Source organism: Spodoptera frugiperda, chromosome 31 (genome assembly GCF_023101765.2).
Source record: "Spodoptera frugiperda isolate SF20-4 chromosome 31, AGI-APGP_CSIRO_Sfru_2.0, whole genome shotgun sequence".
In the NCBI taxonomy this organism is placed as follows: domain Eukaryota; kingdom Metazoa; phylum Arthropoda; class Insecta; order Lepidoptera; family Noctuidae; genus Spodoptera; species Spodoptera frugiperda.
In genome coordinates, this window is record NC_064242.1 from 4425751 (window position 1) to 4445768 (window position 20018).

General features: G+C 36.5%; 1 protein-coding gene and 1 long non-coding RNA gene across 3 annotated transcripts in view; both read right to left on the reverse strand.

Annotated features, from left to right (window-relative positions):
• LOC118276070 (lysine-specific demethylase 3A) overlaps window positions 1–20018 on the reverse strand; it is a 169023-nt gene that overhangs the window by 95930 nt on the left and 53075 nt on the right. For both annotated transcript variants that reach the window (XM_035594211.2, XM_050707295.1), the window contains exons 5-6: window positions 17568–17652; window positions 16438–16505 (exon numbers count right to left, since the gene is read on the reverse strand). In XM_035594211.2, the coding sequence (XP_035450104.2) occupies window positions 16438–16505; window positions 17568–17652 (153 nt within the window). The remainder of the gene's footprint in view (window positions 1–16437; window positions 16506–17567; window positions 17653–20018) is intronic.
• On the reverse strand, window positions 6775–7639 carry LOC126912908 (uncharacterized). Its single transcript, XR_007707509.1, has 2 exons — window positions 6986–7639; window positions 6775–6842 (listed from the first exon to the last, which is right to left on the reverse strand). It is a non-coding gene; the product is annotated as an uncharacterized LOC126912908 (long non-coding RNA).

Consider the following 20018-nt stretch of genomic DNA (forward strand, 5'->3'; position numbering starts at 1 on the left):
AAGTAAAAGGTATAACAGGCGAAACAGGTAACACGCATAATGATAAGCTTACGTTATGTCATGATAAAATTCAAAAATTCAAATACCTAACGGTAATCGCAAATAAATATACATTTTTATTTCCACGTACGTTTAACGAGTGCCAAGAAGTTGTGGTTTTCCAAGAATATCAAAGAATGTACGTCTCACTAAGTGACGCCATGTCTTTTTATATTATGTCACATTAATTCAAAGAAATACGTCTGTGGAAGACGTAATGGTGGACGCCCTACCTAGTCGACACGACCCGTATCAAATTTATCCTTATTAGAAACGCCATTCTAAAAGAAAACTTATTCACTACATAATTAAGTCGTTTAGCAAAAATTCGAATTGGGCGAATATTTGAAATTGGGAATACCATATACGATACAAGAATTGGTGCCAATTCTATCCTTATTAGATTCTTAAAAACCTACACAATTAAGTTGTTTGCTAAAAAAGGAAACTTGGTCAATATAAATGGCGAATGCCATGTATGGGTGAATACTATTAATAATTTGTTTGTTTTTTATTTATGAACTACGCTCAGCTGTTTGCTCAAAGCAATCCTGTTTTATGTCCCGTAATGGAGTGATGTAGTACAACGTTTACGGGGGTCAATGACACACCCCTCCATTTCGACAACGCCAAATATGCACATAATGCAAGGGAGTTAATAGAAAATGCAGCTGACAAGGAATTTAAATCAATTCGATTTACTACTATTCATTAAATTGCCCTTTGTTTGGTAGATAGTGCAAATTGCGAATTATCTATTCTTCAGGAGTAATTTAAAACAATGCAACGATTATGTCTTCAAGTTAATGACATTATAGTAACCTAATGAAAATAATAAAATAATGCAACTATAAAATTGTCTACGTTATATTGCTGTTTATGAGACATTATCAATCAGAAACGACTTTGAAATGTGAAAGGTATGAACTTCAATTGATGATTTTATCCAACTAAGTACACAAAAGGCCGGATTTCATTCAATTTCCTATGTACATAAGCTATTAAATGAATTTCCCGAAGACCAGTCCCTCGGAAACGCTTTCTCGTGCCCGAAAACGGTACATTCACCCTATTCAAATCCTTGGGACCGTTATGAGATAAAATTGACTTAAAGGAAATGTCCGCCATATAATGTTGAATAAAGTGTAGTAGATAGTGTAACATACCGGTTCGGTAGCCATGAAGTGTAACCTAGATTCAATCTGCGATTCATTAATAACAATTTGCATTATGATAATGAACAGGATATGTTCGACATCTAGTTGTAAGTATTTGTATGTTGACACAGATATATATTGAATGGATAAACTAACCTATACATGTGTCTCAAGGAAATAGTTCCCTACATTTAAAGTCGTGCTTTACAATTCTGTGTAAACATTAGTAACTTTGTATCGAAAGACCTTTTGAGAAACGCTCTAAATAGAAGTTATAAACGATTAATATTCCGCCATCATGAAAGCTGTATAGTGCGATTCAATGGGAACACAATCAGATCGTTTATATTCTCCGTGGTGGCGTTGTACCGCACGTTACACTCTGTGTATCGGGCCTTTGTGTATTTCCCTTTGAAACACACAATAAACAAGCTGAGCATTGTGGACGGAGTGTACTGAACCATGTTCTATAGCAACGGTACTACCAAGTCGCTTATCTACTAAAGTCAACTTGTCCCGGCCTATGTACTATGTACTGTAGTACCTACGTCCGGACTCCTAGCTGATTACTCAGACGCGTACGTATTATACTAGACGTCTGAGTGCTTTCAATGTGGAATCTAAAGTTAACTGCTTCAGTTCCAAATATAATTGTGTTCAGTTCCGACAAACGTACCATCACAAAATGGAAATCGAAATTGAAGTTTAAAACGAAAATGTTAACAGCCGTAAACAACGAAAAGAAACGTAATGACTACCAATTTGCCTTGAGCTATAAAAAGAAACACGTTAAAAATTACTTGATCGCTTAAATCTTAAAGAGCTTTACAAGCCGAGGGAGACGCAATTTCCCGGGAAAATCTTGGCGGGAATATTCTTCGAAGACTCCCTGCCTAGCAACGGTGCTCCAGCGCCTAATACCGAAATATTTAAGAAAATGTGAATATTATTCTGCATATTTAATAAACGACGGAATAAAGTAGATCTTATTCCACTCACCGAGTAACAACATTTGGCACAATACGACCTGTCGTCTCCATACACTTACGCGCGATAAAATAAATCGAAATTACTTGGCGATAAAGATTGAGTACTTTTCGCAATTAACGAATGTGTACACAAATAAAAGATACGGTAGAGATCAAATTGGAGCACGCTATACGCCATTAAAAAGAGAAGGATTTATCATTAGTGGCACGTTTTATGCGAAAACTAAATGAACGACAAAAAACTAAGCGGATTATCGACACGAGGCAGGACCGCATTCAGAACATAAGTCCTAGTTTAAATTCCAAACAACGTGTGAGAAAGCAAAAGCGAAGAACATAAAGGACCCCATCAATCCGTCACGCGTGTAATATTTTCAAAGAGCAGCAGGTGAACGCCCCAGCAACAGTACAGTGATTTATCCCCAAATTCACCTCCTAGGCACCCGACCGCTCCCTGAAGGGTAATATCGACAAAATAACCAAGATAAATGGAACAATCCTGCCTTCACAAGATCGTGATAATAGATACGTGGGTACACAATAGACGAAGCTTTGATGAATTGGTTAATTTGAACATGAGGTTAACGGCACCGCTCTATTTCGGAGCGATGAAGTGCCTTTAAGACATAACTCTGCAAACACTCAATTGAATACTTAATTACGTAAATATTAAACGAGTCACGATTTTGCGAGATAAAGAAAATCTTGTTATACATATACAAAGCTTCAGCAAACTCTATTAACTCGCTATATCAAACATGAACCTACGAGTTTATATCCTTTAATGACATAAGCCGTGTTATGAAGACGTTCTCTAGATAACAAAGTTAAAAGTGACCCCATAATAAAGATTTGTAATGATAATAAATATCTAATAAAGTCTCAAGATGCCACTGGAGCTCACTGTTCTAATTTCGAGATAACAAGATCAGTGTAGCATTACGTAAGCAACAAAGCGTGTAAGAGATGAGCATCTTCCTCATATTTCCAACATATTTCAACCGCCCGACACACGTCTGAATCATCCAGCCTGTCTGCAAAGAAAGACTTGTCTGCATTGAAGAGAAAGATTGCATAATGCAGATGTACGGAACACCGTCTGAGTTACACTTTACAAGTGTTACGCAAGTGCACGCTCGCCTGACCTTTGTCTACCGATGAATGCGCCTAACATAATTTATATAACACAGCAACATTCTCCTTTGTGTGTACAGTACTACCAGTAATTGGTTTAAGAGGATCAGGACACTTAATCCGTTCAAGCGTACAATGCTCCATCCATACAATATTATCTGTCGTAAATAAATTGTCTTTGTAATCACTCATTTGTACTACTCCTACGTTAAACACTTCAGCTTATTCATGAAAAAACATTGTTATCAATTCAACTCGACTTACAATAAAAACATCGTGTTATCATAAACACCAAGTACTTGTAAATGCATTGTAATCGTTCTAAGTTGTTACAACTTGCATTACATAACTCGAAGTAGGATTGTTGTGATTACTCAAGATGATTAAGCGTTTATCATTGTTGAGAGTAATATTACGCGGTTCGTTCCGTATACACGGGTATACAATTTCACGTACTTTCTCAAGCTCGTGAAGAGAAAAAACATAGTGCCTCGAGCGGTTATATGCTTATATAGTGTTCGTACGAGCAGTTCCCAGTACGTTTATCTCTCAATCTTGTGGAGCCGGGGGCAGGAGTGCAACTCGACTGGTCGAGTCAGCTCGCCCCCCGCCTCCTTGCTTCCACTAGAAACTGGTATTCCTAGTCCGGTCCTAAGCCTTTGAGGCTAGACTCGCTAACTAGATTATAAATATCGATACGGTCACTAACTGGCAATAATTATTATGACAACATTACCTTGTTTTATATTAAGTTTATTTTTGTAAGCAATATCTTGCAGTGTATTAAAATAAATCATTATTCTCCTGTTATGCGTATTGCTAACGTTTAAAAATAACGTATTGACTAATGTTTATATTCATGGTATTTATTAGCATGCTAAAGCAAGTGCCTACATAAGTTGATTACATTATGTACCGGCAAACAGGAAACAGTAATGACTAACTTGAAAATGTTAACCAAATAGCGTTTCTGCAATGTTGTACCAAGTAATAAGCATAATACTCAGATAATAAATGTTCTGAACAGTGTATTCTTGTATAAGGATAAAATTAATCTAAGTTTGAAGGACCTTACTGCCAGTAGAGGATAAAGTAATAACAATATTAATAACGCGAAGGCAAATGGCGGAAACAAGGTAAAAGATAAAGAAAAGGTTATCAAAATTCCACACATACGTGCAAAGTTACACGCAACAGAAACTTGGATCAAGCCCAAATGTATTTCATGAACGTCTTGTAGTAGCAAGTAAAAAGCAATATGCAATTAATCTAAAAGACGAACGGAAAGTGGGTCAGTACAATAAAGAAGATATTAATTTTATAACAACGTTTGGAAGTTACATTGCTTCATCGCATTTTAATGGTCATGGTCGAACAGAATTACCAAGTCTAGTCTAGCCAAGTTAAGAGAATAACTAAGTACATATTTTATGTAGATTACCCTGTTCTCTTTGTAAAACGAACTTATCAGAGTTATTAGGTTAAATTCTCGATGTTTATCAGACCAAAGTCAAAACTAATTAAGATGTAGGCAACGAAATGAATAATACAATAAATCAAAGTTACGACGAGGTTAATACAAGCAACGGGTATTTTATAACTCGTATCGTTTTATGACGTCAATATAATAAGTGTATGTGGTTTACATACACAATAATGGCACGACTCCATTGCGGTTAGAGATGGCTAAACATAAAATAAGATGGGTTTATCGTGACTCTCGCGTGTCGCTCGGAACTTATGCCTTTGGCACCGTCTATTGCGTTCCAGACTTCGTCAACTCTGAATAACATTATTCTGTTACATTTTTTGTCACCGAACAATTGAATTGGTTGGGAATTTCGCGTCGCGTCTACTTATTGTTGTGTTGTCACAATCAGAATGCTTGATAAAATTGTATATCAAAATGTAATAGGTAAGTATTTTCTCAAAGAAAACATTGTTATATCATTGTATTGGAAAATAACTCGGCAATTTCTTAGAATCGCTCACGTTTCTATTATATCCGCAAGCGTAAGATAAAGCTTGCTGTGTGGAAGTTTCGGTGCGGGGCTCGTAGTCCAGACTCCGGCGTTGTCAGGTGAGATTTATTCACGTACAGCCTCAACATGCGGAGTGGGCGTACGTGGGACGTAGACGGGCCGTGGTATTCGTGTACCGCCTTTATGTCGTTGCGTCTAGCGAACTATTCAACTCCCTATTTGGACTTTATTGCTCTTTACGGCCATATTTTATTTCGTAAACGCAGAACAACAAAAGTTTAAATTATGCCAGCACCTGCTTCGTAATATGGCCACAACACGTTGGTTTCTTTCTATTGTAGTTTGGAATCAAAGAAAGTAGCGCGCGTGACCTTTCTGAATTCTTTTGTAATTGTGGGAGTAACGCAATAGAAAATAATCCATTCGGAGATCCAATGTTTATAAATAGTATCCTCCGCAGCGACTGCTTTATCATGCCGAACAAAGGAACAATAACGACCAACAAAGAAGTTAGAAAAGAACAAAAGCAAACATCGAGACCGAGTCAAACGAGCAGTTTCCTTCTAAGGCGATGTAATAACAATAACAATATGGCGCACATTGTGCGTGCGTGCGTCGATTAGTGATGCGCAACACACGAACTGATCTAATTCCGGTCTCCGCGGTCCCGGGACTGCGCTCACGCGAATACTTTCAGAAAGTATCATAAACATATCTTCGGCATTAACGCTCTGTTAGCCTTTATAATCTATTAAATATATATGTGTATGTGAGACAGAGGCTATCCTCTTATCGGGGTGTGGCTATCTCTACTTAGTATGCACTGCGTCTACATAGTTGCATGCGAGCATTATACAGAATGCATATAATGTCATGTACTATACGTATGTACTAGCCGGTCGTGCTCAAACCATTATATGCTAATTAGCTTTCTGACGCTTGTTCACTGTTGCAGATTAGGCTACGGCTTTTACTTTATCATTTTTTAAACAAAAGAACCGATTGTTGAAATGAGGTTACAGGTGAGTTACAGGTGTACAGGTGGCCGAACAATAAAATACTAAATGTGAGGACGTCATCCTCACCCAGTTTCGTAGGACTATAATTCATAAACATTTAAAAAAACCCTAAAACAAGAAAGTCATCGTAAAATTTAAGCAGTCGGGACCCATTCTAAATATGGGTACATGCGGCTGGCTTTGTAGAATGGGTCCCGACTGCTTAAATTTTACGATGACTTTCTTGTTTTAGGGTTTTTTCATTTTAAAATATTATAAAGAAATGCAGTCGGGTTTTTTAGTTTTTTAAATTACCTTTTTTTATTTTTATTTTTTTTTAGTTTTATTATTTTTGTAATTTGATGTATCTAGTGTCACTCTCACAGTCAATACGAATCAAACGACCCCTATCAAGCGGAAATCCATCCAGGCTAGAGAGTGAGAAATATTCGAATTTGGCGCCAAACATCCGCCATTTTGTTTTTTTTTATTATTTTGATATATTCAGTGTCACTCTCACAGTAAATACGAATCTAACGACACCTCTCAAGTTAAAATCCATCAAGTCGTTTAGGCTAGAGAGTGAGAAATATTCGAATTTGGCGCCAAACATCCGCCATTTTGTTTTTTTTATTATTTTGATATATTCAGTGTCACTCTCACAGTAAATACGAATCTAACGACACCTCTCAAGTTAAAATCCATCAAGTCGTTTAGGCTAGAGAGTGAGAAATATTCGAATTTGGCGCCAAAAATCCGCCATTTTGTTTTTTTATTATTTTGATATACCCAGTGTCACTCTCACAGTAAATACGAATCTAACGACACCTCTCAAGTTAAAATCCATCAAGTCGTTTAGGCTAGAGAGTGAGAAATATTCGAATTTGGCGCCAAAAATCCGCCATTTTGTTTTTTTATTATTTTGATATACCCAGTGTCACTCTCACAGTAAATACGAATCTAACGACACCTCTCAAGTCAAAATCCATCAAGCCGTTTAGGCTGTAGAGCGTGCCAAACAATTATACATACATACATACATACATACATACATACTTACATACATACATACATACACTCGAAAAACATAACCCTCCTTCTGGCGCAGTCGGGTAAAAACAGGAAGCATAAGATAAAGCAGCAGTTATGAGCATCATAAATTCTTTGAAGTAATATTTGTGGTATATAAACTACATGACACAATGTGATACGATAATAACACGTAATACCTAATAGCCCAACGAAATAAAGTATGTATAATTGCTGTTATAAATATATACAATAAATCATTATGTAAGCCGGCATTAACTAATAGGCGATAGTAAACAATGAGTCATGACAAGTACCGGTGGCTCGGCGGGGGACGTTCCACGTTCCACAATGGCCACTAAGCACCAAAATCACTTCACGACGTCACGCGGCACATTAGAAATTGGAAAAAACATGTGACGCTAGTGCGGTGAAAGGTAAGATGCGTTCAGTAAACCGTTCCGAGTAACGAGTAACCGAGCGTAGTGATGCCGACGCGGGAGAATGGCGCAAACTGGCTGGCCGGGAGGGGGGGGAGGGCTCCCCGCCGGCACACCCCCGCCCGACGCAAGCCTGGCCAACAGACACAGGCTTGCATAATTAATTATACTTCACACACGTTGCGCCTTCCGCACAAGCAAGGTCATCTTTTTAGTGATATAGATTCGTGATGTGCTTATCTCTGTGCAGTAACTGACGGATCGTGTCCACTGTTGATAAACAAGATAAATCCGTACAATAATAGCTTACGATGTAAATAAAGATTATATTTTATCTCAGTAATAAAGTATTCTACAATTATTTATACACGTAACAAAGTGATTTATTATTAACGTAAGAAACATCTCAAGTTTGACAATAAAATATTTAAACAGTTTTTTAAAAGAAAAACATTTTAGGCTGATCCATAAAATGTTTAGTTAAGAGACTTAACACCAATATAATGATTGATGAGATTTATTCTCGTTAAAAGTTTTGCCAATCCATTTTCGATTGAATGGGCACACATTATTCAACGCCTACAAGAAACATTCATCATCTAAAGAAACATAATTTCAACAACTAGTTCTGAAATTCTAAATCCTGGCTTAAACAAGGAACTCCGTCATTCAGGTCAAAATGAATATTAACCTTCAAACAAAACAAGAACAAAGTAGTGAGTGGCACGTTAATACAGACCCTTTTGGCGGGCGGTGGGTAGGGTGGGGCGAGGGTGTTCGGTTACCCGGGACTGCCAGACGAATCCCGGGCGTCCCGCACTTGTCGCGATCGATATCCGTATCCGCTGCACGCCACGGGAACTCGCATTAACTAACTTCACCGATGGAGGTGGAAAGTCGACCGATGTTGTTACAAAGTTTACCGATTACAGTTTCACGAGATACTCTCTCTTGTTATTCTAAATGAATCAACAACTCGTTACTGGATAGACTAACAATATTGACGCCTTCGCTCTAGTGTTCAAGTTTTGTTCGGTAGTTAGCTAACAAAAACTTTTCTTATATAAATCAAGTTAATGTAAGTTCCAAAGTTGGAGTTTACTTGCTATTTTTGTTAGAATATTAAAGGTTTCAAATTGCTACGGTACGGGGAAACTTATTACAAAACAAGATGGTTTCCAAGATTAAAATTATATTTTGTTTCTCTTTTACATTCCGTCATCTTGAAAGAGATGTTGCTTCGATACCTATTCATGAGTATGAGATTAGGTGCGTTAATTTTGGCAAAGGTTCAAATGAATCTGAATGGGATCTATAAAGAGTGAAGCTTACGGAACAACCGACAGACAGATTGGCTGGAAATTTGGCGTGTGTGTGAGAGAATTTACTAGAATAAAGTTTGAAGAGGATCAACCATGAGTAACATGACTTTCATGTAGGTGTGTAATACGAGTAGGTAGGTAGGTTTATACATACATGTGTAGGTTTTTCCTGCTATATATGAATTATATTATGAAAATACTGATGTAATCTGGAACATGATATAGAATTCGAAATCATTAAAATTGTCTGTACGATTACAGAAATGCTGAACGAACTTGAGTCGACTTTAATAAATTAATCACGTCTTCTTGCAGTGAATGAACATAGATAATTATATTATTTCGTAATAATTATATTCAAAGAGCATTATAAACTTTTGTATTCGTATATAAATGTCATTCGTAACCATTCGCAATTTATATTTGCAGCAGACTTAATTATAATGTAATTTATGCAATGTTCTATCGCGTTCAATAGATATATTGAATGCTATAATAAATTAAGCAACGATTATAATTGATTCTGGGAACTAATACCGGTACCAGTATTATAATTTAATTATTAAGTGTTTCTGTGATGAAATCTTACTAATATTATGAATGCGAAAGTTTATGTGTTTGTGTGTATGTTTGTTACTCAATCACGTCAAAACGGCTAAAGGGATCGGGATGAAATTTGGAACAGGGGTAGATAATGGTCTGGCATAACACATAGGCTACTTTTTATCCCACGAGAACGCGGTTGAAGCCGCTAGCAGAAGCTAGTACTATATAATATCAAAAGCGAAATATATTCCACATATTTTTACTGTTCTCAGCCGTGAAAGTCTTTGTCGTGTTGATTTACCTTTAGATTATTGACGTTTTTACAGGGGCTAAAAATTGTAGAGTAAAAAAGCACTTTAGTAAACCCTAATAAAAGTTTTCCATTTAATTTATATTTATACAACAAGGATATTTATTAACAGCAGCGTAACATGTAGTAAATACACGCTAAAGTTATAAAAAAGCAATTAAGTGCAATTTTAATGCGTAGATGCGAAAGTACGGTACTGAGATAGCATACGAAGAAAATGTTCTTCATAAATTATTTCAAGCGCATGAATCATGCTTACTTACTGTTACGACTCTCAGGTTAACTACGTTTGTTTTTACTCACAACAAAAGTTCTGGCGCGTTGCCAAAAACAAAAACGATGACCAATGGTGAGTATCGAAATTGTTCAATATGCCCTTGATCTGTCAGGCGAATTGATTCACGTACAAACGAGTTTCCGAACAACCATTAAACACAATGAAGCGAAATGGGCCACGCTCAGCGAACATCTCCAAAACGAATATGACGATAGCGGAATAAATTGCAAATGCCGACCATTAATCCTTGTTACAGTGTCGCCGGTGACCCGGTTGTAGAGGGGAACTTTATTTATTCGACACTTACGGTATTTACATACAAAAACTCCTATTCAAGCATATTCGACTTTTTATGGGAAACGAACACAAAGGAATCATGATCGACGTACCCCATTTTGATGTTTATGTTATTTTTTACTAGTTCACAGTTTACGGAAGAAACTAGATCACACTACATAAAAGCTGGGAATGTATTTTTACTATCCCCGTTTCTTTATATTGGCATCACATAAAAAATATCGGACCGCTGGCAAAAAAATATCCCTTGTTTGTGTACGGTATATTTTGAAGCCAAAGAATGGATAGAATACGTCTGAAAGATTGATAGCGGATTTTTTTATTGTTCACAATAACATTAAAAGCAAACTTTATTTTGACGAAGAACTTCCCCGTCTTTACATTAACTTTGAGTAGACTCTAGTGAGTAATAAATTCAAAATTTAACAAACATTCCCAATTCGTCTGAAGATATTATGGAAAATTCCAAAAGACATTTCAAGAGAATTCTGCAGACGTTTAAATGAGGGAAAATTAATTATTTCGGTATTGTTACAAAGAAAACGGTGGCAAATTCCATTTAATAAAAAAATATCTGAATGAAATCCAATATTGAATGAGAATAAATAAGTAGAAAGTTTATGTAAAAATCGCACCTGTTACAATTGGAGAGAAGAGACAATGCATATGTATTGGCAAAAACAAGTGTGACGGTCGAAGCCAATTCCATGGTAATAGGAAAAGTTAGAATCGATTCACGAAGCAAGTTCCACGGCGGGCGTGCGACATGAGAACGATGCTCGAGAACTAAGGGCCCTACATTTTCCAAACATGCTCCGATACGGCACAGTCCGCAATTGAATTTGCATGCCGTGCTCTATTTTCAATCAATTCCCATTTTGTAAACTTATCGCTTTTACCATCCAATAGACACTAATCTCCACAGTCATTCTCTTTAACACGTTTTATGAATTTATTTGTCGTTCAACTGATATTCAGTGAGAAAACATGAACGTTATTTTAACTCGTGCCACCGATAGCTGACTTATCTCTGATATTTCCCTTGGGAAATTTCCATTAATAACTTTTACATTGACTCAAAGTTCTCCAATAAACAGTGTATAGGTTACGTCGAGTGTTACCCTAAATAACGTTTAATAGAAGACCTACAAATAGATGTTCATATTTCAAAATGAAATGAAATATTATTAAATTTTCATTTCACTTGTGTTCATGTTTATCAACACTCAGTCTCAAATGATAATTTATTTGAATTGACCAGGAGGTGAAGAGTTGTTCTTGGCACTTCTCCAACTCGAAATGGTTTCTCTGAAATGTTAGTGCGAATGCAAAACTTCCTTACGTCTTTAATAAGTATGTCTGCATGTACATGTATATGTATGTGTTTACAACGAGTAAGTATATTTCTTGTTTAGACTGACTTTTATTTTATGGCCTTACTATTTCGCTCTTGTCTTCCATTTACAATGTCTCACGGAAAATCTAATTCTCATGTGGGCGGGCGGTATTAACTTTATCAAACACAAAATAATTTATCATTAGATTTCTATGAATAATGTTTACAACCTCCAGTCCAAATATATTATCTGGTTCTAAAGTTAGTAAGGGCTCGTTATTAACTGAATCGAGTTGTGTAACTCCTGTCGTAAATATTTAAAATTATATCTTGGGTAATATAGTTTTAATTGCTTGACGTAACATAAATGTTCGGTTATCCGATAATTAAGACCCTAGAAACCGGTATATTATAGGACCAATAAGAAATATTTTACTTCCCTAGAAGCATATAAAAAACCTTTCAAACTAATGAGTCCCATTTCTGTTAATCGGATATTAATTAGTAGGACATTAAAACGACGTATTTAGCGGCAACCTACATCAGTAAAAAGTCGGTTATAATAAGAAATGACTACATTTTATGTCATAAAAAACTAGTGCAAATAAAATGTATTGAGTAACTTATTTTTATAATCCGTATCTAACGAGTTACAACAGCTGCAAAAGTGTCAGATTTATTACAGAGTCGCGTTCACGAGCAACACAAAGCAATAGGTAAGGTTGCCAAAACGATTACGTCAAACAATGTTTTCATTTAGTAAATTACTGAAGACTGCCTGATCGTGACTAACCGGATTTCCCACACCAAAGACCAGGTCATTAGCAAAGTTTAAAACGAGTTGTAAATAAATGTTTACGACGCAACCGGCGCCAACTTTCGATTGAAATCTTTATAACAAGTGGGGCTAGAGTTAGACAAAAAGCTATTCCAGATGCTTCTTGACCGTTCAATTCTGTAAAGTTAATGGAAAAAGAACCAAGCACTGGTCGTTTCACGATCACGGAACACCTGCACTTCAAGTTGTCGCGTGCAAACTAAAAACACTCTAAAAGTGCACTTTTCAAAGTCCCTTTTAGTATTCTCGTGGAACGTGCAGGAACAACTTGAGTTAGGATTACAGTTTAGCATTCCACTCACGTGCGGAAAGAGACGGTGCTATTGCTGCACGGCAAGGGGGAAAAGTGGAGATGGTTTGTTTGAATGTAGTTTTTGAATCGATAGTCTAAGAGCATTCATAATGGCCCCGTTCAGATCTACTATCGCTGTGCGTAGATTTCGCAAGATGAATTGTTTATGGGTTCTGAGCCGGGAGAATACTCATGTCTCCGAAAAGGGTCACTGAACCAGACAAATTGCTACGAAGCGAATTGCTTCGCTCCCCCTTTGTCAAATCGGAGCGCAATGTTCGGCTTAATCGCGTTATTTGCAGGATTTACGTCGAGCTGAATTTTCGGGTGAATTAAAATTAGAGGTAAGAGGAACAAGAATTTGCACTAATTGAGCATAAATTATTAAATTGCGCCTTTATGAATGTCAAACTAGGTTTCCGTTGGGTATGCAAATGTGGGATTGTTTTGACTGCTTTGTTGCCGGCCGGAGTGGATGCGATGTGAATTATTCACGTCACAAACTACAAGAGCTTTCAAATGTCTTTTTCATATTTTGGTACGTGGAAAGTAGTGCAGTGTTCGAAGCTAAACAATGTTAGCGCCATTGTTGGATATGCGAGTGAGACCTTTTGTTGTAGAATTGATTGACATTGTTAACTCGTGTAGTGGTATTTTGAAAGAGTATTTTGAGGAACGAGGCGCGTGTCGCCAGCTCGGTGCGGCAAACATGGCCAGATGAGATCTATTGCCCAGTGTAGTGGTGGCATACGAGATGAGCACTATCGGCCATTGCACGGCTGTACGTGACGTCCATGTACAATGCACCAATAAATCTCGCTCATTGCCTCCTGGCTTTCAAAAAGAAATATGTTTTATAGAGGGTGACACGAATTCAGACGACTGTACCTACTCACCATTATACAACACATTTTCATTTCTGTTTAAAGTATATTTTCACGAAGTTAATATTATTTTTGACAGAGCAATTTAAATGTAAAACAGATATTTCGCAGTCCAGTTTGGCAATGAAAGCTAATTAATCATGTTATTTGAGACTTACACTCAAACTACATAATGTAATTGCTAGACTCGAGACCTCGTTTATGTTCTCGACCAAAGATTATTCAAATAGGCACATTCGTATATGGGTTCAAAGGAATATGAAAGTAAGCGTGGGTGTTCTAAATAGGACCAGTTTAAAGAGACCCTTTTGGCGATGTTGATAGAGCGACCTACAAAATAAAGGTAACCACTAGTTTGGCGGCCCGAGTTCCAGAACGATTGGTCTCTGTGAATAATAACTACACATCCTGAGGCTTGAATGGGTCACTGCGTAGTTACTGACGACTTTCTTTGTCTTCGTTTTATGTTAATCTGTATATGTTGTTACTCTGTTATTATCTATACATTTGTACCGTTCTTTGTTCTTCAAATATACCTGTTTTTTTACTATTTACATTTTGGGCATCAACATGTTAAGGTATTTAGTGGAGATAAAGTTGACGATGATTCTAAATAACTAAGACACTTATACCCGATATAATTAAACACCAATATTATTGATCAACTTAGTACTTAACAACACAGGACAAAGAAGACAAAGCATAAGTTAGTCTATTAACAGAACTTTGATTTGACCCTAAAACGCAATCACTCTTCTAGAATAACAAGATTAGTAACATCGTAATAGTCTATAAGGTTTTGACAAGAACGACAAGATTATCTGAAGGTGAGCCACATAATTAGTCATTCCTATTCAGAAACTAATTCCATCTGAGGGTAGAAGAAGCGTCCTTCGTGAATGTCGGGACCTTGGAGCGCCCGATCTTTAAGACCTTGGACCCTGTCTTGAGCAAGACAAATATTTTAATAAAAATAAAATCCGAAGTATCTCAGACGTTTACAAGGTCTTTGATTTTCTTAAACGTGGAAGCGAAATTGCTGTTTCGCCTTCATGTAAGGATAAGGTAATGGATAGAGCTATTCATGTGATATAGAGGTTTCCGGACAATAAAGCTAGTAGAGAAATCGACTATGTATCTAAGATAAATCCAATTATTTTATAAAATTATTTAACTTTTCACAAACATAGAAAAAGGAAAACGAAGATTGGATATTAAGTAGTTCAATAAAGCACCACAACTGGCTTAACATTCGAAACCGATCTGCAGTTAAATAAAAAGACAGCAGTCGTCTGCTTCTAAACTGCTAGTATATTATGTCCACTCCACTGCATTAGCGAAAGTCCTTTGAATTAAGTTCACAAATACATCCACTCAGAATCAAAATTAGACTGGACATATTTATGGACGCAAATCTAATTATCTTACACTTGTAACCGTACTCGTACTATAATTGGATCTCCCGAGAAGTTTAAAAGCCAACACATACGTACGTATTTCAATATTATTATTCAAATGGCGTATTCCGATTGTATCTTTAGTCTTTACTCTAAACCTTTGATTAACATTAAAACAATACGAGAGCAAAACTTCTTAGTACGGGACTATTCCAATATTCAAATGAGTTCAGTAGTGCAGAAACTCCATCGTTTAGAATTTGGAGTTCGAGCGACAGAGCTTGTTTCTATTGAAACAATGTTCGGGCAACATTTTGCGGTTGACTACAAGTCTACAACACGGTTGTCATAAATGTTTAGTGGATTAGAGCACAATGGCGTATGGCTGGAGACGATCGATTTGTTCCACAATAGCGTATACTATGTATTTATGCTATTCTAATACAAAGTTATTACTTCTTCTTTGTCTCAATATCTGTTCTTCCAAAATCATCTCTAACGTAAACAAATGTAAGCACTATTTTTACTCTATTTATGAGAACATCAATATCACTTTAATCTAACGATTCATTCTCATCTAATTCCCAACCAGTACCATCCAACGAGATCGTAGCTACACCTACCAGTTAGTCATTTATACCATATTTAGCTGAACCGGTGCGGGTTCAGGATAATGGCGGCGAGTGCGTCATCAGGCGCCGGGACTTGTCGCGACATGAACACCAAAATAACCGACGGATAGACAGACAAACGCTACTTGAATAAACATACATATACACTTAACTAATTTGCATTCGACGCACATTTTAAAGTAGGCTCGGCTCAACCAAATCTTGTTTGCTTTGAAGAAATTAACTGTAGATACGTTCTTTACATTTGGAACTACTATACTGGGAATGTAAATTCCAACGAAGTTTGTATTACGCAGTTCGCAGTAATAGGTGTTATATTTAAATGTCTTATATTTTTGAGCTTGGAAATCCTTGAAGATTCAATTATACGAACGACGGTAAGTAACAAGTAATGTGGGCACATGAACGTTGAACGTAATACAGTTAACTTCCAGAAACATCGTCTCGTTGAAACTGGATAAATTTCCTTTATGCTGCCGGAGCTCGGCTCTCTGACTTAATTAAATATTCAAGACAGATTATTAGCTAGTCAACTTACTTGGAGGTTGGACCGGGATCTTCGTGGCATTACGCCCACCACTTCTCCCTTCATGATCGATTCGATTACTGAAAATAAAAACGTGAAGTCAACATTGGATTTATGGAGGAAAAACAGCTTTTTAAGTAAGTAGAGTTTGTGACGAAAATATCCATTTCTTCAATGAAATATGTTATTATAACATCTTTCAGCGAATTACCTCATAGTATTACTTCAAAATAATCCTTTAATTAGCTTTCTTCTATAAATAAACCTAACATATTTTCATATTACATAATTGTCTCTTTCGATGTTAGTCAGTTCTTATTAGACCTAAGCCATTTGTAAGCGCATATTCTTTGCAGCATAATATTGCAACGTCAATTACTAAGGTTTCAATCCAATTATGCACGTAAAAGTATTTACAACACCCATCCTATGTTCTCATTGCAATAGCCGTTGGCACACACGGTTGCACAATATAATAATGCACTGCTATTAGTCTGTCAGCTGCTATCTAAACAAAGGATCGATTTATAAAAGATATCTTCGCATTCATAGCTCTACGGTGCCCCGAGCTATATTCATTGTTTCAAGAAACTTGTACGTGTACTTAATAAATTCTCAGACAAACTAAACAAAAGACAATCTCAAGTTATGAACTTTCTATTATTAGATTAAAGTAAATGCTTCAAAGACTCGGCAAATTGACTTTTGTGGCTTTTTCTGAACAAAGGTCGCGTGTACGAGATACGAGTGTTTATGCGTTGTCTCCTAATCGGGTCAGCAGTTAAGATATACATTTTTAATGTCGACCTTAAAACAAGCCGAGCGATATCTATTTAAAAACACATTAAGAATAAATCATAACTGTGCGTGGTGAAACACAGCCATTGTTCCACAGATGGCTGGACGAAGATTGTTCACTGCAGCGTGTAGGTTATGTAACCAGATCCCATTGTTTCCATGTACCCACATAAATGTTATCGTAATCAATCATGACGATCCTTTTAATCGTTAACCAGAATAATGGTGCGTAATGCGACAAAGGGAAACGGTTTCGCATTGTTTCAACTCCATTGGTTGATTGCTTTTCGAATGAATAGTCTGTGTTGTGTACGGGAGGTAATGTAAACATAGTTTGTAATTACCTCCATCGCCCAGGAGTCTCATCTGCACCAGCGATGGGTCTTCGCTGTGCTCCTCCAAAACTGTATCATCTGTTACAGTCAGCTCCTGTGAACAAAATATATTAAAAATAAATTTAATTTCGTCTATAAAACTTCTACGTAGACCGGATTCATAGAAATCATCTTGTTTATAGAACCAGATATGGAAATACGATCAACTATGATGATCCGATACCGTTATTACTGCTCACGTCTGCTTCGTTCGATCATGGTTCACACAGCTACCACTAACGCCATCTAGTTTAGAACGGTAGACATCGATTTTCCTAGAACTGCGTGGTTACTCGATAGTTAATACCTTTGATATTTATTTATAAGATTCCATACAGAATTTGTAAACGAGTTTGAAAGAAGCCAAAAAGACCGTCTCATAAATATTTAATTTAGCTCTTTCATCGATGTTATTAATAAATTCCATAGCATCGTACAAACAAGAATACTCTCGGTATAAAAATAAGCAATTTCTTTGGAAGTAAAACACGAAGTTTGGCAGGTGTTTTATATTCGTAAGCAAACAAGATTCCCTAAATTCCCATCTAAACTTTCTCACGCCCGAGTTCGGTTCGGGAGAAGATGGCGTAAACAAATACGTCTCTGTTTTATGTCGCTCGGCGACTGGGTACAGGTGTTATAAGCGAATGTAACCTTGAACGTACTTATCCACCCACAGGAGTTAAATCGATAATGCCGCAAAGAAAAAGGACTCGGATCAGGCCATGACAATACTCTGACATTTAATACACCAGCTAGAATATTTACACTTACACAATGTAATAATAGAACAATAATTGAATAGTGAAGAACGACACGCCGTGTAATTGTATTGTAAATGAAAAACATAAAGTATTAACGAAATGAAAAAACGATTCTCGACATGTCTATAGAATAAACAAATAGAGTTGTCGATAAACATGTCGACAGTGAGACAAAGTTAGACGCAAACTTGCTGGAAACAAAGAAGTAAGTTTAAGAAAGTTACTTGCGAAACAAGGAATGGGGGTTGGACGAGGGGGGTTACTCAAAACTTCGACGTTTCGGACGCCAGTAATACGAACCCGAGGCAAGTACGAACGAAGTTTTCCACTCGCTAATTCGCAGTATAAATTTGTTTAACGTCTCAACTTTTTAACTGTAATTACTTAGTAAAGTTCGAGATAGATTGAAGTACTCCGAAACTCTGACGGAGTCTGTGAAGAGTTTGATGAGTAATTGTAATAATTGTAGTTGGCAGTTCACAATCACCTTCTCAACAAGGACGGGTAGAAGTCGGGTTATGTGACTTGTTAAATAAACATGAGGGTATTTCATTTTGTATCTCATCTATTAACATTTCTTAGGGAAAACCGACAAGAAATGTTTTATTATTCCTAACATTTACCGTGAATACATTTGTGTGGTAGTATTTCCTTCTTGATTATCCTGCAAATCAGTACCTAAATTTGTGTGAGTAGTACGCCATGTTGACTCTTGAATTTGAGGAAGATCGATAACGTTGATTAAATCTTGAATTTGAATTATATTAATAGCCTATTTTCAAGTAGATACTATCTAATGTAATATGATATATGTACGTGTAATAAAATTAACTACAGCAACACACTTAAGAAAAAAATGGAAAACCAAAACATGAACCACAAAAATGATTCAGACAATACAAAGAAAAGTTACGAAAACATTTTAAACCAAATAGTCCCGAAACAAAAACATTTAACAAGCAATCCAAACAGTAACATTTCGTTTAGATACGAACAATACAACTTCGACATCGCCATCCTCAAAGGAGAGGAGATGAAAGAAAAACAATAAAGTGTTTCAATAACGCAAAACAACAAAGTTTGTTTAGAGAAGTTAGTGAAGGGGTGAATGGGGTGAAACGGGGCGCGCCCAACCCCAACCCACCCACACGCCACGGTATTTTCGATACAGTTCTGTTAAACTAACATAATGAATTGGTCGAACACGATATGGATTACCTAACCTGATTAAACTGGATCTCATTAATGTTTTCACGTTAACCAAGTATTTAATTAATTTATATCGATCCTAAAGCGTGTAAAAGCAATTAAAGGAAATGATTGTACAATAATAAATTAATAAGCATCAAGAACGAACACGCAGGCAGACGGTTACAACTTCCTCTCATAAATAATTATGACCGATGGCCGTAATAAATATGTATCAGATAATGTGGTTAGCGGTTCAACTTGTAAAAAACGTTGGGTACAAAATAATAACATACCTCTAGGAGTTGATAATATCAGAGTAGGCAGTAGGTACTGTTTGACGCAAACAAAATATTCTTCCGATGGAATTTATTATAATAATCCACCATTGGTGTTGTTTTGAAAGGTATATTAAACGTTTACAATAAATATTTCACAAGACGTAAGCATGAATTTTTCATTACGATCG